Source organism: Cervus elaphus, chromosome 15 (assembly GCF_910594005.1).
Source record: "Cervus elaphus chromosome 15, mCerEla1.1, whole genome shotgun sequence".
NCBI classification, from domain to species: Eukaryota; Metazoa; Chordata; class Mammalia; order Artiodactyla; family Cervidae; genus Cervus; species Cervus elaphus.
In genome coordinates this window covers 16,245,369-16,272,554 of record NC_057829.1, presented here as the reverse complement: position 1 = coordinate 16,272,554, position 27,186 = coordinate 16,245,369, and the positions used below count along the sequence as shown (strand labels likewise).

Here is a 27,186-nt window from a genome sequence, read left to right as displayed (position 1 = left end):
CTGTATGATGTGTTGTAATCAGCATGTTGTTTTTAAAAGACAACAGGCCCTTCTGTGAATCCTCCCCCACAAAATGCATTTAGGCTGATAGTTGAGCATAAAGGCCTCACTGTGGAGATGAGCAATGCATGCATTGTTTTCCCCATCATGCAGTCAGGATCTCTACAGCAAAATCGAGTGTCTTTTGTAAAATCTTATTTTATATATTTTGTCACCATCAGCAGTTACACTGGAGTAGGAACCGCTCCATTCTCTTATGGGTTAAATTCTGCTCTGTGCAGACCTAGTGGTGATGTATAAATTGCAGCCCTGCCTTTTTTTCGAAGGATTCTAAAATAGGTTTTCAGAATTAGTGCTGGATTTTTGCTCCTGCATGTGCGGTGACTCTTGATTTTTTCCCTTCAGAGAAGCATCCTTTGCAGCATTCCCCCTTCCGAGGAATCACTTAGACACTTCCAGCTGGTGGCAGGGGATACAGCCATAATACAGCTTCCCGTGTCCCAGCTGTCTTTTTCACTACGGTAAATGCATTACGATGGCTGCACTCGCGTGTAAAGGGTCAGGTACAGGGAGGTGTAGGATGAAGTCTGGAAACCGTCGTTGGGGTTTTTAAAGCTTTGGCTTCTCCAGCATCTTGGCATTTTGAATGTCTTCCTGCTTGGAGTTCAAGGTTTCTCTCCAGTGATTGGAATGCTGCTGGAAGCCTGATTAAAGGTGCCTGAGGATATCACCTTCTACCAGGAAGCCCTGCGTGCTTGAGAGGGTCCTTTTCAATGCATTATGGCTCATGCGGCCTCCCAATTAAAGAAAAACCGGGATTTAGAAATCAATGCTGAAGAGGAGACAGAGAAAAAAAGGAAACACCGCAAACGGTCCCGGGATCGGAAGAAAAAGGTAGCTATGTATGCCAGTGCATAGATCTTGCCTGGATCCTTTATGTTTAAATCTCCTCTTGGCATCTGTGAGAAGCTTTTGGGGCTATTTTTACATGTGCTGTAGAGTGTAAATTGGGTGTGTAAGTTGGGTGTGTAAACTGGGAACAGATGATAGAAACCCTGTGGTAGACCACGGGTGTAGGGTGGGCAAGGCAGGGGAAGATTTATCCCGTGTAGGGGGATGCAGTGCTGACGCGGAAGGTTTGCACTTTACATAGGCATGGGCATGCTTCCATGACACGGAAAGGTGTTGCAAGGGAGTTCAAAGTAGTTTCTTTCCAGCCCAGTCAAGGTTAAATGCACTGCGGTGACTTAGAATTGAGGGAGAGACCGGAGAAGCAGCCTTTGTACTTCTTACAGTTCTGTCTCACGGAAGAGGAGCTTTTGTGCTAGAACTGTGTCACACGTGTGCATTTCTCAGGCAGATCTGTGACCTTAAAGACGTAACAGTAAAGTCATTTCCTGCTTTGCTTTTTGGTTCCTTCTTTCCTTCTGACTCTCAGTTCCATGAGGTACTTCCTAGGTAGGTTGTGCAATGGAAATAAGCTGCTGGAAATAACTTTTCTTTTGTTAAATACTGCTGAAAGCACAGAGGTTTGTCTTTCTCTACTGGCTGAGAGTGATACCCTGAATGCAGGAATTCCCATGACAAGGCAGGGACTTCAGCACTGATTGCTTTAGATCCGAGCATGGGCATTGATCATCCCCTACTGATACTCTAATGCAGGGGAGCAGATAAGAGGAATATTCTGGGTCATTGGTGTTTAATTACAGCCTGAGAGTGCTAACCTTTTGGGGGCTGTGCCCTTAAATATGAATCCTAGATACCGATTTGGCGAGTGAGGCCCGAAATCACTTTTCTTCCATGACAGTTCATAAAAATGGACTATAACTCTGTGATCTGAATATGGAAGTCAGGTCATAAAGCATTTTTATGTCTCTTTGTGAGAATTCCCAAGGGAAAGATCATCTTAATTTGCTCTGAGCAGTGATGCACGTGCCTTGCAAATGGCATGCAGATTTCATCCACCACATGTACCTTCCTTCAGGAGTGATCATGAATATTTTCAGGGCCTTTGCCGTTTTCCTCCAAGAGAAGGTCTAGAGAAACCTCTTTACCTTTTGTTACTGGCAGACTTTCTGAGACTGAGTTCAGAGAGTTGCGGTGGTTCTGCCACACGACATTAAATATAGGTGTTTCCTGCTTCAGGGTTCTCGCAAAAAAACTTCTTGAACATATTTTCACAGAAGTACAGACTTAAGTTAGGAAATTCTCAGCAGGTGTATTTCAGAGCCTCACACAGCAGAGTTGTTACGAAATTGCCTTGTTTTGCTAGGTTCTGGTCTGATTTTATGAAAGTCAGGCTTGTCTGCGGTCACTATACTTTGACCTCTGTATGCACATCCCCCTCCTCCACCCACACGACATGATGAACTGGCTTCTGAGAAACACAGGGACAGGAACGTAAATTTATATGAAGATATGGTTTCATCATTAATGTCAGTGTTCTGTGTGAGAGTTGCTGGCTGAACCAGGCTTACGGCCAGCCGTGTCCTGGGGAAGTAGTGACAGGTCTGCTGCCTTGTGCCCGCTCCCCTGTTTGACTCGGAAGCAGAGCAGGGAAGGGGTGAACCAAAGGGGTTTCTGGCTCACTGAGCTGAAGCAAATGCTTCGTGGATCAAAATGCTTAGTACAACAGAGTCTGTCCAACGTAAATCTCTTAGCAACCAGAAGGGAACATGGAGAAATATCAATATCGCTATTGTCAACGTGCAGGCACATTTAAATGTTTTGTTCTCAGGGCACTCACAGAGGAGATCCAGAAAGGGGCTCATGGGTAACACTTGCATTGCTACTGCGCTTTTTAATTCATAACACAGTATAGTATATATATTCCCCATCAAAGGTGCATGTATCACCAGAGATTTAATATTGATAGCCAAATGATTGCATGGACCACTTCTATGTGCAAAGTTAAGGTTAAATGACTTTGAAGACATGCTCCATATCTCCTTCCATGACACAGTGTATGTTACACTTATTTTCTGCAAAGTGAATTATTTCAACTTTGAGTTTCTTTTTTCCTACCTTTTCCTAAAATCCTAATTAAGGTTTCTGGGCTATTTTGCTCCATGTTGTAGCCCTCTGTCAATTAAAAAGCTGCTTTTAAATATTTTGCAGGCGGTACTTTTCTGGCAGTCCAGTGGTTAAGACTACACACTTTCACTGACACTTTCACTGCAGGGGGGTGTAGATTCTATCTCTGGTCAGGCAACTGGGATCCCACATGCTGTGCAGTGCAACCAAAAAAAAAGTTAACACTGCATATGCATTTGATGAAAAAAAAAATACACACACACACATATATAGTGGGTTATTATGGGACTTATTCTCATTCATATGCAGAAATATCCTCTAGGATATTTTAATTACAAAAAGGAATAGTGAGCACTCTCATAAAATCTCGAAATACAAAAGGAAATCTTAAGAGTATCTAGTTTATAAAACAAGGAATTTGATTCATGGTTCCCCTTCAATTCAGGTTTGAGCAAGCCCAAGATGAATCTTTCTTGATTATATGACACAATTATACAGGATGCGATATTACTAAGTATTATACTCAAATCATAATATGCATGTAAAATTAATATAGGATTCACATTTCAAGTTTTTTTAAACACAGTGAGTTGCACATTTGGTCTCTTTTGAATATTGATAACCATGAATAACTGATTACCACAGAACCACCTGGGAAGCCCCTATGAATAAGTAGGAAACTTCTAGGAATTATGATTAGTTGAATTTTAGTAATGAGGTATTTTATTCTTGGCACAACAACTTTCATCTCAAGTAAAAGAAAATCTTCCTGTTTGCTAAAAGAAGAAATTCATCTAGATGGATGAACACTTACTTAATCCTTTTATCATCTGACTTTAAGAAAAAAAGTTTCAGTGAGTGTCTAGTGTAAAAGTTTCTTACCCTCACCTCCCATTGCTCTTCCCTGATCTGTTTTTCAGCTTCACTCTCCTTCTCTCCTGATGGGCTTAGGTTGGCAGCAAGTAGGAGGCATGCCAAAGGTAGACAGTGGCTTTGGGTGGGTTAGTATTGGATCCATGCCCTTACTAAGCACCTTGCAGGGAGGAACTCTGTACCTCCTGCATTCAGCAGGCTCCCTGGCCCACAGGGTTTGGTCTGGAGAGGGTCCCAGCCACCTTGAACCCACAAGAGTTAGAAATCATGAATGCTCTTCAGCCCCGTACTATCCTTGTTGCCATTGGCTTCTTGTGCCGTGTTACCCGCATGGTTTGCCCGCTCTCCACATTATATTATTAAATTATAAAATACATTTCCATAGTGAGGAATATTAGTATCAAACCTTAATTTAGTCAATATTTTTATGTAGTTTGTATGTATTTACTACATCCTGTCCAAAAAAAAGAAAAAAAAAAGAAGCTTTGAGGTGACCCATGGAAATGTATACTTAAAAAAAGGAAACTATGGAATTTCTTTCTCTCTCTCTATGAATGACAAAGGAATAATCAGTCAATTAATTCTGTGATTATTGATGTCAAACTCATACAGCTATTCCAGTGGCAGAGCAGGAATGGATGAATATTCATTGCTTTATTTTTGCATTCATGCACTCATTCAGCAAATATTTATTGAATAACTTCTGGCATTAGGCACTATATTCTGTGTTGGAGACAAAGCTAAATGAGGCAGAGTGGCAACAGTACATCACGTTGTACTGTGCTTCCCGGCACAAGGAGGGGGAAGATAAGAGCACCATTAAACACCCTACAAAGAAGGAGCCACAGCGAGACCCCCCCCCCACCACCAATTCAACTCGAATGGGCTCACAGAAGGTTCTTGGCATAGCTAAGCCTTGGAGGAGTCAGCGAGATAGACAAACAGAAGGACAGGAATCCCAGGCCACCAGGGGTTCAAGTATGAGAGAGATTCAGCTGTGTAAGAAATAAACAGTATTTTGAAGAAAAGGGTACATGAGGATATGGCAGAAAAAATGGCTGTAAAAGTAGTCACGGGCCAGGTTACGAAGGTCTTTGTATGCTGTCTTACGGAGCAGGACGTTAACCCCTGCTCAAAGGAGAGAGGGACCTGAATGGTTTTAGGGGTGATGATAAAGAGAGAAGGCTGAAGAGCTTTCTGGGTTGAGAACCATCCTTGAAGCATCAGTGCTGCGGGCATCAGCTGAAAGAGCCTTAGGAAGCACCAGTGGTGATGATGCAGGCATGAGAGATGCTCAGGGTCTGAACCACGGCAGAGATGATGTTGATGGAGAAGGGGGTGTTGCATACAAGAGATATTTAGAGGAAGACTCAAAAGAACTTGGCAGTGGACTGTATGTAGGATGTGAGAGGGAGAGATTGGATTCTAGGGTAACTGCCAAGTTTCTGGCTTGAAGCGGAAGATGAAGAATTAAATTTCCTGGGTTCATTTCTTTTCTCCCAGGACATTTCTTGACCTCTTATAAAGTGCACCAGATAGGGTTTTAAATTACCTTTTTAAGGTGGCGGCTCATTTATTCTTCACAACAACCCTATGAGAAAGTATTTCTATTATTTCCATCTTCCAGATGAGAAAACTGAGGCATGAGCCTTCAGGCTGCTACCTTAGAATTCCCACACTAACTAGTGATAGAGCCAAGATTCCAATTTGGGTAGCCTAACTCTCTAGCTTGTGTTCTTAACTACTACACTCTACAGTGTATGTACTTAATATTTTCATAGCTACACATGAAAGTGGGCTTGATTCAGGGAATCTTCTAAGTGATAAGCTGTTTTCTAAACATCTGGAACCTTGAATAATAAGTTTTATATCTCTGAGTACTCCACTATTGTAGTGAGTCTCTTTTTCTTACCGTCTGCAATAGATTTTAATGTTTTACCTTAAGAATTTCTTTCTTTTTAATTTTGAAAAATGAAGTGAAAAATTACAAATACCATAACATCAAACCCTCAAGGACGTGTTTCTGTGATAACAGCACAGCAGTGTCTTAGGTGCTTGTGGTATACCAGACAATCTGCAGAGTGATTTCTATGGATTATTTCATTTTTTTTCTCACAGCTTTTCTATGAGGCAGGTATTATTTTCATCCCAATTTTTCATAGCTAAAACCAAGGCTTAATGAGACTGAATAACTTGCCTGAGGTCATAAACTTAGTAACTCGATGGCCTACACTTAAACTTGGGTCATAGGACTTTGGAATCTGTCATTCTGCGTTTATTTTAATAGAACAGTAGCATTGTGTCTTAGGTTAAAGCAATTTAAGGATTTGAGAAGAGATTTCAGGGGGCCTGATCTCTTGCCATAGAAGTGTGATGCTTCTTGACATTTTACAGACTCTCCCGTATCTGGTTATCTGGGTACCGGTGACACCCGTGATATAAGATGCCAGGCAGGAGGCTTTTACTGTAGCACCTGCACTTGGGGGAAGAGGACTGTGTAGACTCTTAAGAGACAAAGGGAACCTAGTCTGTTTTCTGCTCTGCCGAGTCTGTAGTCTTCAGACCTCTAGGGAGCCTGGTTTCGCTCTCAACATACTTGATATCCTGCTCTGAAATTAATTATGTGTCTATATGTGTGTCTCACCCAAGAAACTGTGAGCTCCTTGAGGGCAGAGGTGATATCATACTCACCTACTACCGAACTGGGGCTTTCGGAGTAGGAGGGTGGATAAGAGGGTTGGTGAAAAGTGAGAGAGGGAGAAAGGTGGTGGCTGGATGGACGGATGGGTGGATGAGAGGCCGTATCATGCTTAGAAACATGGGCCATAGAGTAAGACTGAGTTCAGGTGCTGACGCTATCACGTAGCTGCTGTGTCCTTGGGGATTTATTTAATCTTTAGATGCTTTGGTCTCTTCAACTGCAAAACGAACACAGTAATAGTTGCCATAGAGGTGTAATAATACGTCAGTGAATTCATATTGGAACAGTGCTTGGCACGATGTTAAGAGCCATAGAGTGGTAGTTGGTGGTGGTTCTATTGAACAGAAGAATGGATTGTTTCCACCCTGCCTTCAAGAGGGATTGTGCCAATAAGTCAGCTCACAAAAGTGGGGCAGGTAATCTCCCTAGGAGCATGTCTGGCTGCTGCCTTGTCTCCACTCTTCCACATTTGGAAAAGGATGGATGGAAGAAGGCTTAGCTCACTCTTAGGAAAGGCTGTAAAGCTTTGTCCTTTGGTGTGCCAGAGGTTTAGAAACAGGGAGGCAATTCTATAAGGCTTGTCAGCTGATTGGTTCTCTGTAATCTGTTATGATTATGGCACATTTAAGAAAACACTTAGTTGCTCTTAATCAATTACCTTTTTAACCAGTCCAAGATCATGCCAGGGATAAATTATGCATTTATTAATGTCTGAATAGTAGTTTTAAAGTTTTCATTAGTTTTTTTAAATTGATTTATTTTTTAATTGAAGGATAATTGCTTAACGAATTTTGTTGTTTTCTGTCAGACATCAACATGAATCAGCCATAGGTGTACATATGTCCCCTCCCTCTTGAACTTCCCTCCCATCTCGCTCCCCATCCCACCCCTCTAGGTTGATACAGAGCCCCTGTTTGAGTTCCCTGAGACATACAGAAAATTCCCATTGGCTATCTATTTTATATATGGTACTGTAAGTTTCCCTGTTACTCTGTCCATACATCTCACCCTCTCCTTCCCTCTCCCTGTGTCCATAAGTCTGTTCTCTATGTCTGTTTCTCCACTGCTGCCCTGCAAATAAATTTATCAGTACCATCTTTCTAGATTCCATACATATGTGTTTAGTATGGGATATTTATCTTTCTCTTTCTGACTTACTTCACTCTATAGGCTCTGGGTTCATCCACCTCATTAGAACTAACTCAAATGTGTTCCTTTTTATGACTGAGTAATGTTCCACTGTATATATGTACCACAACTTCTTTATCCATTCATCTGTTGATGAATGTCTAGGTTGCTTCCATGTTCTTGCTATTGTAAATATTGCTGCAGTGAACATTGGGGTACATGTGTCTTTTCCAATTTTGGTTTTCTTAGGGTATATGCCTAGGAGTGGGATTGCTGGGGCATGTGATGGTTTTATTCCTAGTTTTTAAAGGAATCTCCATACTGTCTTCCATAGCGGCTCTATCAATTTATATTCCCACCAACAGTGCAAGAGGGTTACCTTTTCTCTAAAGCTTTTGTTAATTTGTCACCGGCATAATGCAGCAGTTAAACTGTTTCTTCATTACTCTTGAGGCCCTTGATCTTTTCTGCCTTTCAGTTTTCCTTTGGCATGATAATCAATTATTCTGTGTGTGTGTGTGTTTTATTGAATCCCAATATGGAAAAGTGCCAACTTTTCATAGGTGCGCTTGAGGAGGAAGGATTTGGCAGTGTTTTAAGTTCTTTATAGTTACAAGAATAGTTTACACTAAGGGTATCACATTTTACCTGCTTCTCTGCTCATGTAATACAATTGTATTGTGCACCTCCATTGTGCCTGTATGGGAGGTTAATAAGATAAGGGGTGGAATGGTAGATTCATCTACTTGCTCTCTTTGTGTTTCTCCTTGTGTTACTTTACACAGGTAGGGGTAAAGGACTGACTTATAAAATGAGTATTTCTTATTGGGCCTCCAATATTCTGAGTGACTTTTACATTCCTCATCTCATTTGATTTTATGTCAACACTATGCCATAATGTTATCTCCATGCACAGAGGTATTAGCCTAAGCTTAACTTTTGTTATGTAACTTGCCTCAGTTACAGAAATAGCTGGGCTTATGGCCAAGGTCTCTTTGGTTGTTAAGTCCCATTCTTGGGCCATCTGAACCTCTCCAGGAGAGATTTTTTTTAAGGGAGATTCTTACTAATAGGCATCTATAATGAATTCTTATGTCAAGAGAAAAATTGTCACCTTTGAAATGTGAAGAGTTAAATTATTTAGTAATCAAGATTTTGATAAGTTCATCATTTACATTTAACTGCAAAATCTAAATATTGTATAGACGGTTACTTAAGTTACTGTAATTCCACATTTAAAAAAATTTTAAAGAAGAATTGAGTCACTGAAAACACTAAATCATCAGTTTACATCTATTGACTGATGTATAGGTTACTTATTGAAAGAGAATGTCTAAATACAATGTTACACTGTCAGTTACATAATCCAAACTTTCTTATAGAAATTTTCCTACAGAAAGGTAACATTTGGGAACTAGCAAGCTGTTATTATTTTACCCAAATTGGTGTCCCTAGTTTGTACAAGTTAAAAGTGGAAGAATTGAAAGCAAAGCAGTGGAAATCAAGCTTGAATCTTTTACATATAAATTAGATTTTCCTGGCGTTTATCCCATTCACTCAAGATTATGCTTTCCTGAACCCATAGTGGTGTCATGAACTAGAACAGTCTATCACTATCGAATATAGGAGCTGCCTATAAAATGTGTAGATTTCAGTTTAGATTTAGTTGGTTCCAGTAAATTATTTCTCAGTCATAGGTGACCTTCTTATTAGCATCATGCTATCAGTTCTGTTCGCATTTAGATGAAACCCATTAGAATGGGTCGAATAGAGACTAATGTTCGTATCTGCCAGTTTTGTGGCTTTTCTTTTGGCAGCACAAAAGTCACCTAACATCATTATTGTATGAGAAGGATGTGTGTACTGCATGGAAAAGAAATAGGAGGGAAGACTTGGCCAGAGAGGGTTGATGGAAGGCAGCCCAAGATTTTCTAGTAACTGGAAGTCAGTGACACAGAAACGTTTATAATTTACATGTAGATCCCCTAAGACCCTTGTGATGTTAATATGAACAGCATTATTTTATCATAATGAAATAAAATTTTGTAAGTTTGTACAGTGGAAGAGGTAAAGAGATGTTCAATTTTGTTTAGTAGAGATTAAAAACCTGAATAAAGTAGGCAGGCAGTAAGGAGAAAGGTGTGGGGAAAAGGCCAGGTGTTTATTACAGTTCATGGTTTTGGAAAGAATAGGCTTTGGGGCTAGGTGTGAGTTTATATGGCAGCCACATTTAGCTGTGTGGCCTTAAACTAAATTTCTTTGGGTTTTAGTCTCCACATTGGTCAAATGAGGCTATTAATCCTTTTCTTCATGCATGTGTGGTCAGTTGTATCCGACTCTTTCCAACCCCTTGACTGTAACCCACCAGGTTCCTCTGTCCATGGGATTTCCCAGGCAAGAATACTGGAGAGGGTTGCCATTTCCTTCTCCAGGGGCAGATTCCTGACCCAGGGATCTAACTCATGTCTCCTGCATTGGCAGGCAGATTCTTTACTACTGAGCGACATGGGAAGCCCTTTACTTGAATACATATTGTTAAGAGTAGAAATATTGTAAATGCTTCTTGCCAGGTTCCTGGCATAAAGAGAGCCCTTACGAGGGCTTCCAGCTTTCCTTATAGTGTGGGCTCCCAAATGTAATCAAGTGACTGTAGCCAAGAAGGGGGCAGAGGAACTGAGAAAAAAAAGGGAATGTTCTGAAGAAGGTTTATACCCAGGAAATATTTAAATTCTTTGATGAATGAAATTTTACTCATAGATTTGCATCCTCAAACAACCATTTGAGTCCTTCAGTTCAACCCTTTGCAAACTTTTCTGCATTCTCAGGGAATTTACATCTGCCATTCTGAGAAATTCTCTCAAAGATTTTTATATTAAATATGTTTCTCAATCATTAATACTGTTATTAATTAGCTTTTCTCAATAGTTAAATGATAGCCTAGGAAGATATTAAAGAAAGCATAAGAACCATATGTACAGATAGAGATATCAGATCACTCTTTTAACAAATGAACTTGATTTTACAGATTAGGATATGAATATTAAAATATTTATAGAGGAAAAGTACTTATTTGAGCTAGTGAAACAATCTTCACTGGAGAGTTTATAATTACTGAGAAAAAGCAAAATGTTACCTGTACAGTATGCCTATAAGAGACATATTCTATATTTCATCATCCCCTCTAGGGAACATGGCCATTAAAGACCTGTTTTTATAGTTGCGGGATGGTTGGGGACTGAAGGAAGAGTGAATAATCTGGCCAGTGTAGAGCTATCATCACCTTTGATACCTGGTTTCAGAACCCACAGGGGCCTGTGGACTGCCTTCCTTTACCAGCACGTTCTCTTCTCCCTGCCTTCTTCAACTGCCAGTGGGGAAGGCCTCTACCATTTTCAGTCAGATTTCCAATCAGGTACTCCACCCTGGACCTAATTGGCTCAGTTCAGTATCTGACACTTAGGATTCTCAGTGTGTTTAGACAGTTTCCCTCACCCTAAACCAAATAGAAAAAAAAAAAAAACAACCTGAAACCTGGCATCTCTCCTGAAACATTTTTATCATAGGCTCTGTGTGATGTTTGTTTGTTTAGCTGTGGCGGGTCTTTGTTGCAGCCTGTGGGATCTTTAGTTGTGGCATGTGGGATTTAGTTCCCTGACCAGGGATCGAACCAGCACTGGGAGCTTGGAGTCTTAGCCACTGAACCACCAGGGAAATCCCATGTGATTTTCCACTTTTCAAAGAGGACAGTATAGTGAGATACTCAATAGCAAAGTATATGGGACATAATTTACCCTTTCTTTCAGTTATTGAGCTATAATTCATTGGGGAATTACAGTGGGCTGGGCACTCTATCCAGTGCTGTGAGTATCGTGTTGAATCCTCTTGCATGGATGGTATTATCCTCATTCCCTCATGTTGTATATATACATACATGTATATATACATATGTATATATATATATGTATATATACATGTATGTATATATATGTATATATAAAATCCCCTCATGTCAGAGGAATTAACACTCTGAAAGTTTCATCAAGCCCAGGGTCACATAATTAGCAAGTGCACAGCTAGAGTTCAAACCCAGATCAACTTGACAGCCAGCTCTGTGCTGATTCTCTGATTCCTCACCCCTTATTCCTAGCAGGTCACTTGCAAGTGGCCATTGAGAACACAATTTTCCCAGAATATTGGGCTCCATGAAATCATTCTTTCCTGGACCATGGAAGGCCCTGCTGGGGTTTCTGCCCCTAAAAAATTCCTAATAAGATGCTTTTCATAATTGATCCCCCCCCCCCAATAAAAGAAAAGTACAGAATGCGACATGGAGGGTAGGAAGGTGATAATACTGAATGTCGTAAATCAATTTACTTAACTTCAAGCCACTTTCACTTTACACATTAACTTGAAATACATCCTACCTTAACAAGATCATAATTATATTAAGGGTAAAATAAAGAAATGTGAATATAATTAATTTCCAAATGTTGGAAGTTTCCAAATTTTCCAAGATAAGTGGTGAAATAATTTCGTGTTGGCTAATTTCTTGGGGTTTGAAATCAGTGCATTCATGTGTGTTTGCCCATGCCCTCCATCTCATACTTACAATTTTTTATGAGAAAAGTGTGGAAGAAGGTGATTTTATAATGAACATCTTAGTCAGGGTTTCAAAACAGACAAATTTTCAGAACCTAGATTAAAAATTAAAATATGATTTATAGTATGGTAAGAAATTACCACCACCATCAAAAGTGTACTTCAGCTGATGACACAGACAAAATATTAGAATTTGAGTCACCATCAGCTTTGCCTGATTCTTTTGTCATCATCAGGATAGAAGAGATCTTAGGCTTCATGAAGTGATACTTCTTTTTTTTCCTTAGTAATAAGAGCAAGGGGTAAAAATCTTTAGTTTGGGAAAGGAAGTTGTTAAAAATTGGAGTCTTCAAAAATTTTATTATTTAGAATAGATGATTTGGGGTTCTACTAGGCAGCCTCAGTGTGAATCAACAGGAAATTCACCAGCAGAAGTTAGAGTCCATTTACAGTAAAATAATTGGTAGATGCCAAAGGCTTTTATCTCTGCTAATATTTACATGAACCCTCTAAATTAGGTGGCTTTATTCTCATTTTGCTGATCAGGAGAATGTGGCTCAGACATTAAATTTATCAGTTGTTACTGTTATTCAGTCGCTAAAATTCTATCCTACTCTTTTGCGACCCCATGGACTGTAGCCCTCCAAGCTACTCTGTCCATGGAATTTTCCAGGCAAGAATACTGGAGTGGGTTGCCGTTCTCCTTCTCCAGGGGATCTTCCTAACCCAGGGATTGAACCTGTCTCCTGCATTGGCAGGTGGATTCTTTACCGTCTGAGCCAACAGGCAAGCCCAAATTTATTAGTAACAGAGCAAGAATGAGAGACAGAAGTTGAGCCCATGGTTGTCAGACTCCAAAGCTTTTCCCCACCTGTACTTCACTGTTCTGCTTACAGATTATTCATGGACCATGTACTTTTCTTGCATTTGGGGAAATCTTCTACTTCCATTTTTCATTATTTTATTTTCTAATCAGTTTCTAAATTATTCTTATGCCTCCCCATCACCAATGTTATCATTCATTAATTTTATGTGATAAATGCCAGATAAGAAGTGCTTTTTAAATAACGATGCATGGCTTAAGCCTGTGTTTTTACCTTGAAATATTACATGGGGACTGTAAGTACTATTGCAAAGCACAGCAGTTTTGAATCAGGTACAAAAAGATCATAATTGACATTGGCACCACGGATTTATAATAGTCCAGGGAAACAACATTTGTCCGAGCCATAACCTTGAGTACTGCATTTGATTTTCTATTAGTAAATACTCAAAATGTCCAGTCTCATAATTCCCAGGTACATGCTGCTACCTGACTGCTTCAGGGTAAAGGAGAGAGGACATGCTAGAAGGTTTTTGAGGTCACTCTACCCTACACTGCCCACTGCTTCCTCCCTCTCTTGTAAAGACCTGCTGTCCCCTAATTCAGTAACATCATGAATATATTTACTTAGCTCTGTCAACACTCAAAATACATTTGCCTGCCCTTAAGTACCAGGAAGATAACCATATTGATGTTTAAAAATGCTGAAAGCAATGAATTTCTTTCCTTTGAAGAATGGCCATTACTAACGATCCCTGCTCTACTATTCCTCTTCAGCAGGCATTGTTCCTCACCATCTAAAAATAAACGGATTCATTATGCATATTTATTCCATCCACATTTGTTCCAAATGGAATTGATGTATTAATACTGGTAATTCAAGCATGTGAAGTCTACACATTCACTTGTCTTCATTAGTGTAGGATTAGTGATCCTGATCATCCTCCTCATTTCCAGTCTGTGATTCGTTTCCAAAGGTTTAGGTTGCACCCCATCTTACCAGAAATTGGATCTTTGAAGGTGACCATGAGTACATTGAAAGTCTGTGTTTTCCCCGGTGACTCTGTTTTACCTGCCTAATGCGAGCCTCGGTAGTGCTTTCCCACAGACATTCGGCGTGGTCAGAACACCCGGGCTTTGTCTTGCTCCAACTGTGTGTAAGTCCAGATTCCCTCTTTTTTCCCCTGAGCTCTCCATGGGAGAGCCTGACTAGTCTTCATTTGATTTTACATAATTTAGTGGATTTTCTATGGACTAAGATTAAAATAATCATGTAGCCCTCCATTTGGCATCTGGCATCACGGTATTTTGTTTTCTGGTGGATTAGTCAGGGCTTTGTTGGCAGTGTTCGGGCCAGGGGGCGGGTGTCCTTAGGTGCATTTGGCACTCTCGGCTTTGACCTGCTTTCCTAGAGCTCCATTTCAGTTTTAGCGGAACCTAAATTATTAATACGGTCTGTGCTGTGTCTGCCCATAATGCTAAGTCCTGCTTCTCTTTTTCTTTTTTTATAAAGTGCTGCTGGGAATCTCTGAAATCATAAATAAAATGATTTTTGAACTTCTGTGGAAGTTCAAAATGGGTCTCAAATGGGTCTAGTCATGAGCTCTGGATCACATAAGCTTGGATTTGAGTCTCACCACTGTCGCTTCTTTGCCGAGTAGTCCAAGGTGGTTACTTAACCTCCTTGAACATCCGTGCTCTCTTCCGTAATAACAACTATTGCAGAGAGGGGTTAGAAGACAAGACTAAATTGATCATGAATTATCTGGCTCAGAGAAGTGATCCAATGAATATTAATTCCTCCTACTTCCCTACTTCTTTTCTCTTTCCCTGGTCCACTTGGAGGAAATGAGAATCTTGTCCTATGCTGTGTCCTTAAGTGAGAGTTGTTAGTTAAAATGGGGGAATGCAAGCTTGGTGAAGTTAATGATAAAGCAGAGGGTAAAAAATGAAGAACATATGTGAATGTAGACAAAAATAGGCATTTATATAAAATGTAATTGTAACTTTAACATTTACACCTCTTACATATATTCTGTCTACATGTCCTATGTGTCATGTGGAAGTCGCTCAGTCACGAATGACTCTTTGCAACCCCATGGGCTGTATAATCCGTGGAATTCTCCAGGCCAGAATACTGGAGTGGGTAGCCATTCCCTTTTCCAGGGGATCTTCGCAACCCAGGGATCAAACCAGGGTCTCCTGCATTGCAGGCGGATTCTTTACCAACCACCAGGGAAGCCCATTTGTTTCATACATGTGTATATATATATATTCCATAGGTAGGTAGATTCCACCTAGAGATTATTTAAACCTGGAGCCGTATTTCATTAGTTTGCATTAGGAAGAAATGTGGTTTGTGGTGAGAGCATTGAAGCTGGTCTGGAAGGTGATGTAGGGAGCAGGACACTGGGGTCTTCTGGAGGTGCAGGGCTTTTCCAAGGGCACCCTCCCCCCAGTGCGGGTATGTTTGTCCTGCGTGGTGTATTCTCCAGTCCTTTTCCCGGGGTTGGCCTTCATAGGTTTACTTTTGCCTTCCCATTAAAGGTCTCACACTGACAGCTGCTCTTGGCTCCCAGAGTGAAATCCACTTGGAGGAAACCTATCAGAGCAAGTTCAGTTTTAGTGACTCTCCTCTAAGTGCCCGAAAGACCATCTCTGATACTCGTTTCCCTGGGTCAATGAACGAGACGTAGGCAAGCCACAGAGTCTTAATGAATATCACCGTCCAATCGCAGAAGACTTTTCTGAAGGCTTTGGTAATATTTAATACCTGTTGTGCCACTTTTCCCTCCTGCTGATTTCCTCGGACGTCCTGTGAGTCCTCTTACTTAGTTGTTCTCACCGTGTAAATCACTGCTGTCCATCATACACGCAGGGTGACCAGCATCACCCTGAGAGCATTGCTGTGATTCACTGTGACCTTTTCAAATGTCTTCCCAATATATTTCTATGCGTGTCTACTTTCCTGTCTTCCTCTCCCTTCTCTTTCTTTCCTTCTCTTCCCTCTTTTCCTTCCTCCTACCAGAATTAATGAAAATGAGATAATACTGGTATCTCCTATTTTGTGACCTCATTTTTTCCTCACTGGAAAATACAACATGAACGTGTGTTCGTATCACACATATGGTTCTGTAAGTCTTTCAGTGGATCTATGTAACATTTTACTTAATGGATGTACCAAATTGTTTTCAACTAACCCCTTATTTTTATATGTTGAGTTCATTTTAGTTTTTGTTATTATGAGAAACGACACCAAAGACAACAGAGCTTCATCTTTTTCTGAAACCACAGGGTTCTTGTTTTCAGCTCTACTCATTTCTACTGGTTCCTCTATTCAAGGTCCTCCGTTCTCAAGCCAGAGCCAGCATTTGCAATGTCATTTTCCACAAATCCTCTAGTTGAGCCTAGTTCTAGTCAGAATGACTCTACCTTTTCCCTTTCCCAGAGAATACCCCTCCTTTCCCATCACTGGTCTTAGTGTTGCTCAGCCTATAATATCTCCTTCTGTCTTTGCTCTTCCAACTTTTAGGGCTCAGCTTCAAGCCCCGCTTCTTCCTGGGACACAGGTTTACCAGCTGGAAGTCATTTCTTTGCTCTTAATGATTACAGTTCTTGGGAAACCTAAGATACTCTCCATGGAATTAGTCTTTTGTATATGAATACCTCTAGGTGAAAAAAGTTACAAGTTTTTTCCTTTGTTAAAGCTTTTTAAAGTTTCTTTTTCCCTTGGGATATCTTCAGAATGCCTCATATATGGCTCTCCAGGTAAGGGATGAATTCCCAGGTCTTCATTTTTTTTTTTTTTTCTGGCTGCACCTTGGAGCATGCAGGATCTTAAATCCTGACCAGGGATCGAACCCACGCCCTCTCATTGGAAGTGTGGAGTCTTAACCGCTGGAGCTCCAGGCAAATGCCAGAATGTTACAAGTTTTGATTTTGAGTCTTGGCGGGGCCCCTAAGTTTGCAACTTCAGCTGCTTTTTCCTTGCGTTTTATATTGAGGACCCGGGCACCGTGGTATGGAGAGACCTACCCAGCTCCAAAAGTTCTCTCATGCTCTTACTGGACTGCAAATTCTTGGCTCCAGATGATTCCTGACTGATAGTGCATCCTCCCAGGCCACCTTGGCTCTGTCCTATTGCATGGGTAAATGACGGTGACTACACAGCTCTTCATCCAGGGCTCTGTGCCCTTGCTCCAACTTCAGGTGAGAGTTCTTAGGCCCATGGCTTTCAACTAGCGTGAGAAGAGGCTGTGTCACCTTCACCTGGAGCTAGTGTGACCAGCCAGCCTCCTTTGTCCAGGGCTGAGGGGTTCCCCAGCACGTAGGACTTCCAGTGCTAAAATTTGGACAGCCCTGCTCCTCTACCCAAGGGCATGTTAGAATTGATAGAACAGGGCCAGAAGCGGAGCCGGGAACAAATAATAGAGTAAGGGGGAGATCCTCTGAGCCAGCTATCTCTGAAGTCCTGTCTCATTCTGTGTCCTTTGAGGGTCTTGCCTTCCATCTGTGATGTCTTCCTAACATCACTCTTTCTCTTCCAGGAATCCAGTTCCCCTTTTTAAATTTCCAGTGTCATCAGTGGTCATTATTTCTTCCTAAATTTTCTGCCTGATGGTTTAAGCACAGTGGACCCTTCAACACGCTATGCCATAGCAAGTAGAAGAAAATACATAAAATTTATCTTGGGGCAACAACTTCTGCTTTCTTTATATAGAGTTTTATCTAAGTCCACATTGCTTGTGCTTGGCATTTTTCTCTCTGTTCTTTAACTCTCTGGATTGTTTGTTTGACTCACTTTTTTTTAATTAATTTTTTTAAATTAATTTATTATTGAAGGATAATTGCTTTACAGAATCTTACTGTTTTCTGTCAAACCTTAACATGAATCAGCCATATTGTTTTGAGTATTCCCAAGTCTGACTTGCCAAAGCTCTCTCTTCCCTCCCCCGATCTGAGCCTATGAAAGAATACCTTAACCTTCCACCAGTCTCACCCCTGGAGAGGCCCTGGCCTGATTGCCACTTTCCACCATGTAATGGGCATTGAACACAAGCAGACATAAAGATCTTTACGTGCATGCCAAGTTGCTTCAGTTGTGTCCGACTCGTAGCGACCCCTTGAACTGTAGCCCACCAGGCTCCTTTGTGCATGGGATTCTCCACATGGGAATACTAGAGTGGATTGCCATGCCATCCTTCAGGGGATCTTCCTGACCCAGGGATCAAGCCCCTCCCCATCTCTTGCGTCTCCTGCATTGGCAGGGGGGTTCCTAACCACTAGCACCACCTGGCAAGCTCATTAAAACCTTTGTGCTAAGTTACTTCAGTCACGTCCAACTCTTTGCAATCATATGGACTTTAACCCGCCAGGCTCCTCTGCCCTTTACTACCTTGCAATTTAATTCTGATTTAGAGTCTCACTTCCTAGCTAGAGAGAATCCACCATTGCCTTTTTTGGGAAATGTTTAGATGGGCCACTGTAGATCTACATAGAATCTACATCTGTCAGAATCCACCTGCAATGTAGGAGACCTGTGACCTGGGTTCAGGAAGATTCCCCTGGAGAAGGGATAGGCTACCCACTCCAGTATTCTTGGGCTTCCCTTGTGGTTTAGCTGGTAAAGAATCCACCTGCAATGCGGGAGATCTGGGTTCAGTCCCTGGGTTGGGAAGATCCCCTGGAGAAGGGAAAGGCTACCCACTCCAGTATTCTGGCCTGGAGAATTCCATGGACTCTATAGTCCATGGGGTTGCAAAGAATCGGACACGACTGAGTAACTTTCACTTTCATAGATCTACATAACTAAAATGTTACATGTGCAAGAGAATCACATTTTATTCTAATTTACTGGTTAAGATAACAAACGTGATTGTTTACAACAATTTAAAGTACTGGGTTAAAAAATTCATTCCATTTTCATACCAACCACTCAAATCATAGATAATGGACTAATAACAACTTTCATAGGCTACAGATTAAAATATATGATTCAATCACTTCATTAGAATGAATAGATGATTAATTTTATTCCATTTAAATGAAAAAAGCTACTGTAGCAATCTGAATTTGAGCCTATAGGACTTATGTAAAGGACAAATACATAGGTTTTGAAGGGCAGAGTTGTGTGGAAAATTCCCACAGAGTGTCTCGAGTTGTGGAATGTTATAGGTGAAAGGAACCTTTGAGGTCACTGAGCTGCCCTCTGCAGAGCCTGCTTCTCCTTGACAGCAGCTCTATGAATTGCTTGTCAGTCTCGGTGTGTGAATTTCCTTTGACTCCAAGTGTCCTACCTCTAAACATAGCCCACACCGTTTCTGGAAGTTCTAAATGTTAGAATATACTCTTATTTTGAGACTAAATCTAGTTCCCAGTTATGTCCACCCATATGCCAGCTCTTTATATAGATGAAGAAAGTGATGTGCTGGTGCTGCTGCTTCTCTCCAAGATAAACGTTCTTTGTTCCTTTAGCCAGTTCTCTTAAGACAGTTGCAAGACCCCTTAACTCCTGCCTGCAATGCAAAAGACCTGGGTTCGATCCCTGGGTTGGGAAGATCCCCTGGAGGAGGAAATAGCAACCCACTCCAGTATTCTTGCCTGGAAAATTCCATGGACAAAGGAGCCTGATGGGCTACAGTCCATGGGATCGCAAGGAGTCGGACACAACTAAGTGACTAACACACCAACACAAGCATCATATAGGACCCCGAATTGACAGAGTAGTTTGCTTGTGGATTGTCATAATCATAATAGGCTGATACAGCATAGCCTCTGCTGTTGCCACTAATTTGAAAAAGGGGCCAAGGTCACAGTCATTTTAGAGAGAAGACCGTTGAGAGCTTGTTCCATCCCTTTTCATGGGAACTTTGTTTCCATTTTGCACATAGATTTTATCCTTCCTTTTTAACTTTCAGTTTGGCCTTCTGGTTGGCATTGCAATGCAGTATATACATTTGACTTATTTGTGAATACATAGGAATATTTGTAAACAGACTTAAAAATAGATTTATAAAGATGCAAAAGCTTTGTCCCTTCTAATACTTTATCTTCTGTGTCTTCCATTGAAATTATTTCCCATTACTTAATCACTTAGAAATTAATTACTAAGTATGAGGGATAATTAATTACCAACCATAAGTCTGACATCATTCTTTCTCTTTTTCTATTTGGCTTCTGCCCTTCCATTTTGTTTTTTCTTATCTTCTTTATCATTATAAAGTATTGACTAGAATTCACTACAACAAATGGAAATATTTCAGTATCAGTTGGGTCCCAGAGGAGAACAGATTGTGTAATGTGGTAAACTTTACCAAAGGTCAATTTTTCGTATATTTCAGATTAACCAATTTAATAGTTAAACAGTTGGCTTCTCAGAGACTAACTTTTATGGACTGACTCTTTAGAAACCAAGGCAAGTGGAATTATTCTGACAGAAAAATTAGGCAATATTAAGGGCACAAAAAAGGAAGAAAATTCTTAAATAACTTACTATAGTGCAGTGAATGTGAAATATACATATTGTTTTGATTCAGAAACATTTCAGTTCAACAAATATGTATATACCTTGTGAATACAGAGAGAAATAAGACATGCTTCCAGGTCTTTGGGAACTGGTAGTTCCATAAGGGAGATAAATTTAAAAGAATTAAAATAGTCTCATAGATGATAGAGAAAATTTATAAAGTGAAATAGAGGTTTGTATGAAGGGGCAGGTCTGCCAGGCCCTAGGGCAAAGTGGTGCGGCCCTTGAAGCTGCCCACAAAGGCTGAGCAGTGTGGGCAAATGGCATCGAGAACTCTCAGAAGTAGGATGGATCAAACATGATGGCTAAATTGGGGTGGAAGAGAAAGGAAGGAGCCAAGAAGGATGGGTCAGAGATGTCGAATGTGAGTGTCTGAGAGCCTGGTAACACCTTGTATTCAGAAAGGAATACAGGGATTTCCCAGGTGGTTCAGTGGTCAGGACTGTGCACTTCCACATGGAGAGTCCAGAGTTGGTTCCTCGGCAGGGAACTAAGATCCCACAAGTCACGTGGCAGTACAGTGGGCTTGGCTTACATTTATATGAGAGGTGTCCCCTCCCTTTCGCCTGCTTTCCCTTATTCCTGTCAACTCAGTATTTTTGCAAAGTGAAAGGAAATGTTATTTTATGGGTTTTTTTTTTGTTTAAACTTGGGTTTTTAGTATTAACTCGGAAGTATCAAAGTCCTATACCTGGGCCACCCGAGAGCACAGAAATTCGCTCAGCTGATAAATTAAAAACCTGGAGAGTAATTACTGTATTATTTTGAGAAATTTTGAAGCCATTGCTTATGGACTAGGCTGTCATTCATTGGACATGATGAATTTAGAAACGCTAGAGAAAAGGCTTCCTAACTTTAGATTGCAACAGCCTTCATGGTAAGAACTGTGATGTTGTATTCATGTTTGCCCATATACTCTTAAGTATTTGTTATATTCACAGTAAACCCTCTATAACAGTGACATGCTTTAATGAATTTTTCCGTTTTGCAAGCAGTGTTTTTGTAGAGATTTTTGAAAAGAAGTAGAAAAATGGAAGAAAATCACTCACAATAAACTACATGATCAATCTATTTCTTTCACAAAACATCTTTAAATGCTTAATTTTCAGAAGTTCTAAGAAATGAAAAAGAAAATGTCTTGGAAAACAATTTAATAGGGGAACAGTTTTTTTTTTTCTAACAAATATGTTCATTAACAAAAATGGGCTTGATTACACTTGAAATATACGAGTGCTCTGAAAGTTTGCCTAACTGATTCTGGTAACATGCACTAGATTCAACTTTTCTGAAGTGTGCTACATTTATTGAAAGAATAGTTCAGTTTGAAGCTGCATTTTAAAGACTTCTGCAAAATATTCAATGCATTCAGCTGACCTTTTATAAACTACTTCTGGGAAATGCACATAATGTTTTAGTGGAAAATGTTGCTTAAATATTAAAGCGCTAATACCCGTAAGGAATGTCATCAGCCCAAAATTCATGAGATTAATTTTTTCTAGTTCTTGAATGCTTGTATTTGTGTATCTGTATTTTTAAGTTCATTAGCTTGACAGCTGCGTATCAGTATTTGCAGTTACTAGTTCTAGCAGAAATGAGCAGACATCTAATCTTTTAGCATAGTTGAGAGTCAACATAGACAAAATGAGAAAAAACAGTCCACAGTTTGCTTTTTTAAAGATAAAATAGGTATCTGCCACTCAGTGCAATAGATAGTTATGTTAAACAGGAAGTTCCCTTGGACAGAAAGTTGCAAAATACATGATGGCCCTTGACAATTTAAAGGAGTCTTTTTATATTAGGATAATTGTGTCTTGATGTCTCTATCTTTGAGGTTCACTACCCAGTTATTATAAAGTGAGAAACACACATGGTTTATGAAGAGAGGCCTTCTTAGACTCAGCGTTTTGTGATCTAGACTACAGCTGGGACATTTACTTGAGATATGACTGGGAAGTCCCAAGGTCCCTCGTGTAGTTATGGGGAATGTGGCAGGAATGCCTAGCCCAGAATTTTAGCTTGAATTTGCAATTTAATGTAGTGCTTTTAATTGCATTCTCAGTGATATTTACTTTCATCTCATAACAACAAATGTCATGAAATATCTTAGTAAAATATGGCACCCAAGCTCAGACATGTGGAACCAGGAATCCCTCAGCTTTTATGTGAACTTGCAGCAAAAGCTGTCCTTTTTCCTTGCAATTAAACATCTGGAAAATTTTGAAAGGAACTCTGTGCTTTGAATCTTACTGTTTTTATGTTTCCAGGAGAAATTTTTAAATTGAATTGTAAATCACTGGAGTCAAATGCAGTGATGCTAAGTACATATTTATTCAATTCTGGCAAATGCATTATTGTTTAGCCCATTCAACCCAGTAAGATAAGTGTCTCATCTCATCACCTTGGAAGTTTGCTGTGCCATCTGCCAGTCAGCATCCCTCGTCCACTTGAAGTGGTCATTGTTAAGATTTCCAGCACCATTATTAATCAAAGATCAAAGACAAATGTTTAAAATTATGTTTTATTTTAAGGAATGTTCCCCCCTTAAAGAATCATTGAGAAGTCCACGCACTGACCAAGAATAAGGATATAAAACTTGGCCACAGAGAATTTCAGTGAATTGTTTCTAAAACACATGCAAGCATCCTAAGGGTTTAGTTGTTACTGAAAGAGGACAGGTCCATTTCCATCCTGTCAAAAACATTTCAAGTCATTTTATTTCTCATTGCACTTTTTAATTTGGCTCTATTTTAATTTCTACTTCCGATAAAAATTGCCGGCAATGGTTTGTGTGGTGTGTGCTCCCTTGTGTGGGGTGGGATGAATGATCAATTAGTGAAAATTGAGTAAGAATAAATGACATGGATGAAGCCAAAAAGCTCAGTTAACCCCCCATCATCCTCAAATGTAGAGAAGTAATGTTTGCCTTGATCCTACCAGCCTCTTTAGGGTAAGAGGAGAAGTAAAATATTCTTCACATCTGTTTCTTCTCCATAAGTGTGTGCCATTGCTTCAAAGGTAAGGCTTTATCACTTGGTTCTCATAGTAACCAGACAAAGAGTACTTCTCTTCCCTCCCTTGGGGGTGGGAGTGAGGAAAGAGGGAGTGAGAGAGAGAGAGAGAGTGTGTGTGTGTGTGTGTGTGTGTATGTGTGTGTGTTGAGCATTCCACATTGCCCTTAGAGATTTTCTTTTCCCTCCTTTTAGCTAATGTGCTTTTTTTGATAAATAAATTTCAGAGGCAGGGTTAGAATAGACTGAACAATGCAGAGAGAGGAAAGATTCCAGGATGGAGGGCTACTTTTATTTCAATACTGCAACACATGATATAGAATGAAATTGCACTGCCAATGTAATTTATTCTCTTCATTAAAATAGACAAGCGTTAGACAAGCCATAAAATTTCCATCTGCATCCCCAGCAAGCTCCCACCATCAGAAACAGTCCCTTCTCTCTAAAACACCCAGGACTGAAACATTTTAATATTAGAGACCAACACAACAGGATTATAATATTAAATTTGTGGAAGCCATGGATCCTGTCATCTGTTCTTTCGATTACTGCATCTGTTTCAAAGGATGTTACTGAGGACACGGGAGCTGGATCACAAAGAATCTGCAGTGCGCAGAGGGAAATGAATGGGCTCCCAGCTTGGTGATTCTGCTGTAGTTCTGCTTTCATCACCTCAGCAGCCTAATCACCTTGAGAAGGAAAACAAAAGGCATTTTTACACAGTGTGCTGACGATTAGTCTAGAAGTGAAGTACGCACGGTTGTTTAAGCACATTTTTCACCGTCGCCTGAAGGACAAAGGCTTTTAGTAATGGGAACCTGCCATTCTACGGCATGGAAAGTAAAAGCCTCCTTCATGGGCTAAAGGGGAAATGTGCTATTATTCTTGCAAATTTCAAAGCCAAACACTCGCTTGGCATTTTAGGCCTAGAAAGCAGAGTCCTGAAAAGGTGGTTCAAAAGGTAATTGTACATTTTCATCTTCTTTTTGGCAAACTGCTCCCTAACTTGGAGAATATTGTTTCAATTTTTTATAAAGGCAGTCTGATGAAAAATTTAAACATACTCTTTTAGGAGCAAGCTTCTGTCAGGTGTCACGCCTAGCTCCACTTTGGTAGGAACGGTTATGTAAGGCACTCTGGGCCATCTCTAATAGACATCTCTTATGAATCCAGGGCTCTCATGCTAGCTCATCTCTCCCTGAATACTTCATGTCGATGGCCTTTCTGCCTTGGTTACCATATGTATAATAGAACATTTTAATATTACTCTGCTGAAATAGCATTGGTAGGGTAGGGGTATCCTTATCCCAGAGGGTAAAGTACAGTGTAAGTGGTACAACTGTGTAAATTTAGTTAAGAATAAAAAGGATGTCAGTGCAGTTTGCCCAGTGGATGAAGTGATAGAGTACTACAGTGCTTTGAGAAGGACTCCCAAGGATTCTGAGCAGAGAAGGTATGAAAAAACAAAGTTTTGGACTTTTAGAATCTCAAACGTGTATTATCTTCTTATTGACAAGGAAATTTCACCTACATTATCACACTTGATCCTTGTAATTCTGTGGAAAGGATATTCTCATATTCAAGAAGTTGTATTACTTGCTCAAGGCCGGTTATCTACCAGGTTACTTGGAATCCTGAGTGCTTTTCTCCCTTCCTCCCTCTTTCCTTCCTTCCTCCTTTCAACAATGAAAGTGTAGAATGTTCTCTTCTGAATACAGGTGGCCTGGGCCAGGGCAACTAGCCTCTTAGGTTCCCGTGTTTCTCTCAGGAACAGTTTAGGCCTTGAAACACAGGAGCAGTATTTGAGCCCAAATTTAAGATATAAAGTGTGTGTGTGTGTGTGTGTGAATGTGTGTTTATCTCCTGCGTGCATGCATGCTCATTCACTTCAGTTGTGTACGACTCTTTGTGACCTCATGGACTGTAGCCCTCCAGGCTCCTCTGTCCATGGAATTCTCCAGGCAAGGATACTGGAGTAGCTATTCCCTTCTCCGAGGGATCTTCCCAATCCAGGGATCAAACCCGCATCTCCTGCATTTGCAGGTGGATTCTTTACCTGCTGAGACACCTGGGAAGCCCCTGTTTATCTCCTATGTGGGTCCAAAACTTGAGATTCAAGGAAAGTTTCTTGCTTGGTGATAAAGCATACCATTACCATCAGATGGTTTTCTGTAGCAGTTAAATGAGTTGACACTTCTGCCGTGTGCTGACCTCACTACATCCTCTCCAGCAGTGAGGGTTAACTTTTTCTTTTCTTTGCCAATTTTACAGTTGATCAGTGTTCATAGTTTCATAGGTTTGCCAACCATTTGCATTTCTAATTTATAGGTTGCTTGCTCACATAACTCACATGTCTCCTGCAGTTGTCCTTTTTCACTTTTTATGTTATTCCCTGTCTTTCCATACAGAAGTAACTAGGAAGGCCAGTTCATGAGGTTCTAAGATTATGTAAAGTGAAAGTGAAGTCGCTCAGTCGTATCCGAATCTTACACCACACTTCTCTGTCCATGGGATTTTCCAGGCAAGAGTACCGGAGTGGGTTGCCATTTCCTTCCCCAGAGGATCTTCCCAACCCAGGGATCAAACTTGGGTCCCCCGCATTGTAGGCAGACTTTACCATCTGAGACACCAGGGAAGTCACAAGATTATGTAGCATACCATAAACATGCAGAGATTGAGTTGGTACCTACATAAAACACTAGAGCCAAAGTCTACTTTTATTTCTTTTACTCTTTAAGGATTTTGTTGTTGTTGTGGACCACTTTTAAAGTCTTTATTGAATCTGTACAACACTGTTTCTTTTTGTGTATGTTTTGGTTTTCTGGCCGAGAATCATGTGGGATCTTAGCTTCCCGACCAGGGTCTGAAAGCCCATCCCCACCCCCTGCCTTGGAAAGTGAAGTCTTAACCACTGGACCACCAGGGAGGTCCCTATGATCTGTTTTTAAATGGCCAATTCCCTGATCAAGGCACTAGAAATATAGAAACTCAGATGGTAAGAATTGTTAATATTTCAGATAGATAAACAAGGCCAAGTTAGCACTGCAGTGTAACCGGCTATGGATAGCAGTTCCCAGAATTTAAGCTCAGTGAACAAACACATCTAGTTTGTTGTTTCCATACAATGTTTTTGTATTAGGAAACTGAGACACTATCTCTTAAGTTTGCATTCAGAGTAGAGTTTAGGTGGCTACTCATTTTCTCTCTGGCACAAACAACCAGAAAATTTAATACCTACTCTCTGCCTCTGCCAGAGCAGTAGCTTGAGGTGTGTGACAATTTCAGGCATGTAACCACAGGGAAAGCAGTGAAGAAAGGTCCAGCCCTGCCTAGATAGTATTCCAGAGGCCTGGAGGAGATGTTGAAAGTGTTTCCTCTCTTTGCAAGGTCAATAGCACTAAGGTTAAAAGGGAGACAGAACAGTTGGGTTTTGATTGAGGATTTTCAAGCACAGGGATTGGATACTTTAGTCCTAAAAAATAAGTTTGCCATTGGC

At 40.5% G+C, this 27,186-nt stretch overlaps 1 protein-coding gene across 2 annotated transcripts in view; it reads left to right on the top strand.

Annotated features, from left to right (window-relative positions):
• Positions 1-228: 228 nt before the first annotated feature.
• ANK3 (ankyrin 3) overlaps positions 229-27,186 on the top strand; it is a 365,593-nt gene continuing 338,635 nt past the window's right edge. The window contains exon 1 of one of the 2 annotated variants that reach the window (XM_043926997.1): positions 229-894. In XM_043926997.1, the coding sequence (XP_043782932.1) occupies positions 781-894 (114 nt within the window). In that variant the 5' untranslated portion in view covers positions 229-780. The remainder of the gene's footprint in view (positions 895-27,186) is intronic. The other variant, XM_043926998.1, reaches the window with a different exon arrangement.